Raw genomic sequence first — 4,128 nt, forward strand, 5'->3', positions numbered from 1 at the left:
TTGGTGCCCAGGGCCCCCATCTGATTGCTGCCCAGGGCCCCCATCTGATTGCTGCCCAGGGCCCCCATCTGATTGCTGCCCAGGGCCCCCATCTGATTGGTGCCCAGGGCCCCCATCTGATTGGTGCCCAGGGCCCCCATCTGATTGGTGCCCAGGGCCCCCATCTGATTGGTGCCCAGGGCCCCCATCTGATTGGTGCCCAGGGCCCCCATCTGATTGGTGCCCAGGGCCCCCATCTGATTGGTGCCCAGGGCCCCCATCTGATTGGTGCCCAGGGCCCCCATCTGATTGGTGCCCAGGGCCCCCATCTGATTGGTGCCCAGGGCCCCCATCTGATTGGTGCCCAGGGCCCCATCTGATTGGTGCCCAGGGCCCCCATCTGATTGGTGCGCAGGGCCCCCATCTGATTGGTGCCCAAGGCCCCCTTCTGATTGGTGCCCAGGTCCCCCATCTGATTGGTGCCCAGGTCCCCATCTGATTGGTGCCCAGGTCCCCCATCTGATTGGTGCCCAGGGCCCCCATCTGATTGGTGCCCAGGGCCCCCATCTGTTGGTGCCCAGGGCCCCCATCTGATTGGTGCCCAGGGCCCCCATCTGATTGGTGCCCAGGGGCCCCATCTGATTGGTGCCCCAGGGGCCCATCTGATTGGTGCCCAGGGGCCCCATCTGATTGGTGCCCAGGGGCCCCATCTGATTGGTGCCCAGGGCCCCATCTGATTGGTGCCCAGGGGCCCCATCTGATTGGTGCCCAGGGTCCCCATCTGATTGGTGCCCAGGGGCCCCATCTTATTGGTGCCCAGGGCCCCATCTGATTGGTGCCCAGGGCCCCCATCTGATTGGTGCCCAGGGCCCCCATCTGATTGGTGCCCAGGGGCCCCCATCTGATTGGTGCCCAGGGCCCCCATCTGATTGGTGCCCAGGGCCCCCATCTGATTGGTGCCCAGGGCCCCCATCTGATTGGTGCCCAGGGCCCCATCTGATTGGTGCCCAGGTCCCCCATCTGATTGGTGCCCAGGTCCCCCATCTGATTGGTGCCCAGGTCCCCCATCTGATTGGTGCCCAGGTCCCCCATCTGATTGGTGCCCAGGTCCCCATCTGATTGGTGCCCAGGGACCCCATCTGATTGGTGCCCAGGGCCCCCATCTGATTGGTGCCCAGGGCCCCCATCTGATTGGTGCCCAGGGGCCCCATCTGATTGGTGCCCAGGGGCCCCATCTGATTGGTGCCCAGGGGCCCCATCTGATTGGTGCCCAGGGGCCCCATCTGATTGGTGCCCAGGGGCCCCATCTGATTGGTGCCCAGGGGCCCCATCTGATTGGTGCCCAGGGTCCCCATCTGATTGGTGCCCAGGGGCCCCATCTGCTTCATCCCCGCCTGCTTGGTCCCCATGGCCCCCGCCCTGCTTGGTCCCCATGGCCCCGCCTGCTTGGTCCCCATGGCCCCCGCCTGCTTGGTCCCCATGGCCCCCGCCTGCTTGGTCCCCATGGCCCCCGCCTGCTTGGTCCCCATGGCCCCGCCTGCTTGGTCCCCATGGCCCCCGTCTGCTTGGTCCCCATGGCCCCCGTCTGCTTGGTCCCCATGGCCCCCCGTCTGCTTGGTCCCCATGGCCCCCGTCTGCTTGGTCCCCATGGCCCCCGTCTGCTTGGTCCCATGGCCCCCGTCTGCTTGGTCCCCATGCCCCCGTCTGCTTGGTCCCCATGGCCCCCGTCTGCTTGGTCCCCATGGCCCCCGTCTGCTTGGTCCCATGGCCCCCGTCTGCTTGGTCCCCATGGCCCCCGTCTGCTTGGTCCCCATGGCCCCCGTCTGCTTGGTCCCCATGGCCCCCGTCTGCTTGGTCCCCATGGCCCCCGTCTGCTTGGTCCCCATGGCCCCCGCCTGCTTGGTCCCCATGGCCCCCGTCTGCTTGGTCCCCATGGCCCCCGCCTGCTTGGTCCCCACGGCCCCCGTCTGCTTGGTCCCCACGGCCCCCGTCTGCTTGGTCCCCACGGCCCCCGTCTGCTTGGTCCCCACGGCCCCCGTCTGCTTGGTCCCACGGCCCCCATCCGCTTGGTCCCCACGGCCCCCATCCGATTGGTTCCCACGGCCCCCATCCGATTGGTCCCCACGGCCCCCATCCGATTGGTCCCCACGGCCCCCATCCGATTGGTCTTCAGGGGCCCCATCCGATTGGTCCCCACGGCCCCCATCCGATTGGACCCCATCGTCTGCTCTTCCTCCATGGACACCATCTGGTCGGCCACCAAAATCCGGCCGCTTCCCCTCTCCTCCCCACTCGGCCCCCACCTCCCGCAAGGCCAGCAGCACCATCGAGGGGCCATCCTCCTGGCCCGCGCGGCCCCGAGCGGCGCGTCCCACCACGGCCTCCATCTGGTCCCACACGGACTCCACGCCGCGGCAGCGGCCGCTCACCGCGAAACACCGACTCGTTGCCGCTGGCCGGCGTGCTGATGCGGGTGTTGGTGCGGTCGCACAGGGCCTGGATGTTGATGCCTGTGGCAGGGGGAGGGGCGGGCAGGGGGGGGCAAGCGTAGCGAGAGCGTCACTACTACACCAGCAGCATCCCGCCGTCACCATGACAACCACCATGTCGGTCACCGTGACAACTCGCGCCGTCGCTAACTGTGATGGTTACCCGCCCCGCCCACCATCATTACCCAACACCATTACTACACTCCCCCCCCCCCCCCAGTCGCCAATGACGTCACTATAGTCATTCATCATTGGCTACACTCCTGCAGAGGCTCCTGTGACGACAGCCCCGTGACAACCCTCTCACCCCGCTCTGCGCTCCTCCACATGCGAAGATGTTTCAGCGGCCAATGGAGTCGTTAATGCATGGGAGGCAATCGGAACACGGGCGGGGAAGTGAAGCCCGGGATGGGTGGGTGGGGAATTGAGAATCTCACTACAACATTTTACAAACAAATCAAAACCACGCCAACCCCTTTAAATCAGAGTAGAACCGCCTTCTCGCTGGTCGTAAAAATCAAACAACCCCCCTCCCCCTCCTCGATGCGATTGTGCGCAGTCGCCCTGGAGGGGGTGGTTGAGTCGCAATTGGGGGGGGGGGGGAGGGGGGTGGGGGCCGGGGTAGGCAAGGGGCTTACCTCGTTTCCCCATGATCTCGGCCACGTGCTCGGGGGGCACGTGGATGCGGATCTCGTACAGCTTGCCACGTGCCGGGCCCTCCGCGCAGTGTCCACCTCCTCCTCCTCGTGGTGCTGCCATGCAGACAGCTCCCCGTGGCCGAGCGTGCTCAGCTGCCTCAGTAGACCCCGCCGGCCCCAACGCGGAGGCGGAGGAGGATGGGAAGGAGGATGGGGAGGAGGTGGATGGGGAGGAGGAGGTGGATGGGGAGGAGGAGGTGGATGGGGAGGGAGGTGGATGGGGGAGGAGGATGGAGAGGAGGATGGAGGGAGAGGAGGATGGAGGGGAGGAGGAGGATGGAGGGGAGGAGGAGGATGGAGGGGAGGAGGAGGATGATGGGGAGGAGGAGGATGATGGGGAGGAGGAAGATGCTGGGGAGGAGGAGGATGATGGGGAGGAGGAAGATGCTGGGAGGAGGAGGATGGGGAGGATTGGGAAGTAGCGGCGGCCACTCTCTATGGAGGTTGTCCCGCCGCCTCCTCCCGAGCCCGCAACGGTGCCCTCTCCCCAGGCCGCGTGGACCCCCCAGGCCGCATAGCCCCGAGCCACCGGCCCCCATCGAGGGAGAGTGACCAGAGTTGGACATGGGCGCGCCGGCATTTGCGTGCGACCACCCGCACACACACAGACACACACACACGTAGGCTAGCGTGTGCGCAGGCGAGTATGCAGGTGAGTACGCAGGTAGGCTGGTGAGTGTACGCAGGTGAGTGTGTGTGTGAGGTGTGTCCCCCTACCCTCCCCTACCCTCCCTCCTACCCGGCCACAAAATTCCCCCCCCCCCCTCCTCCTATCCCCCTTGCTCGGCTGACACCCAAATGGGCGCGTCCACGTCTCTGGGGTGGCTTTATAGCCCACCTCCCCCCCCCCCCACCTCAATGCCCCGCGCTGATTGGTCGGAGCGCACGCGCGACGTCACGTGCCGCCGTGGCGGGAACTCGAGACGAGGCGCGCCACGTGGGTGCGCGCGCTCGCCAATCGA

General features: G+C 66.7%; 1 protein-coding gene across 1 annotated transcript; it reads right to left on the reverse strand.

Annotated features, from left to right (window-relative positions):
• Positions 1-694: 694 nt before the first annotated feature.
• LOC142905692 (uncharacterized) lies at positions 695-3,924 on the reverse strand. The gene is made up of 3 exons (XM_076052660.1): positions 3,564-3,924; positions 3,107-3,327; positions 695-2,489 (listed from the first exon to the last, which is right to left on the reverse strand). Exons 1-3 carry the CDS (start codon positions 3,730-3,732, stop codon positions 786-788), a joined length of 2,094 nt encoding a protein of 697 aa, XP_075908775.1. The 5' UTR covers positions 3,733-3,924; the 3' UTR covers positions 695-785.
• Between the last annotated feature and the right edge of the window lie 204 nt (positions 3,925-4,128).

This window comes from Petromyzon marinus, chromosome 57 (assembly GCF_048934315.1).
Source record: "Petromyzon marinus isolate PM22_M1 ecotype Great Lakes invasive population chromosome 57, UKy_Petmar_22M1.pri1.0, whole genome shotgun sequence".
Lineage (NCBI taxonomy): Eukaryota > Metazoa > Chordata > Hyperoartia > Petromyzontiformes > Petromyzontidae > Petromyzon > Petromyzon marinus.

Coding starts and splice junctions, on each gene's coding strand:
- LOC142905692 (XM_076052660.1), bottom strand. CDS start 3,732: ATGTCCAACTCTGGTCACTCTCCCTCGATGGGGGCCGGTGGCTCGGGG. Junction 3,328..3,563: donor TCCCAATCCTCCCCATCCTC/CTCCTCCCAGCA, acceptor CTCCCCATCCAC/CTCCTCCCCATCCTCCTTCC. Junction 2,490..3,106: donor CGAGATCATGGGGAAACGAG/GTAAGCCCCTTG, acceptor CCCCTGCCACAG/GCATCAACATCCAGGCCCTG.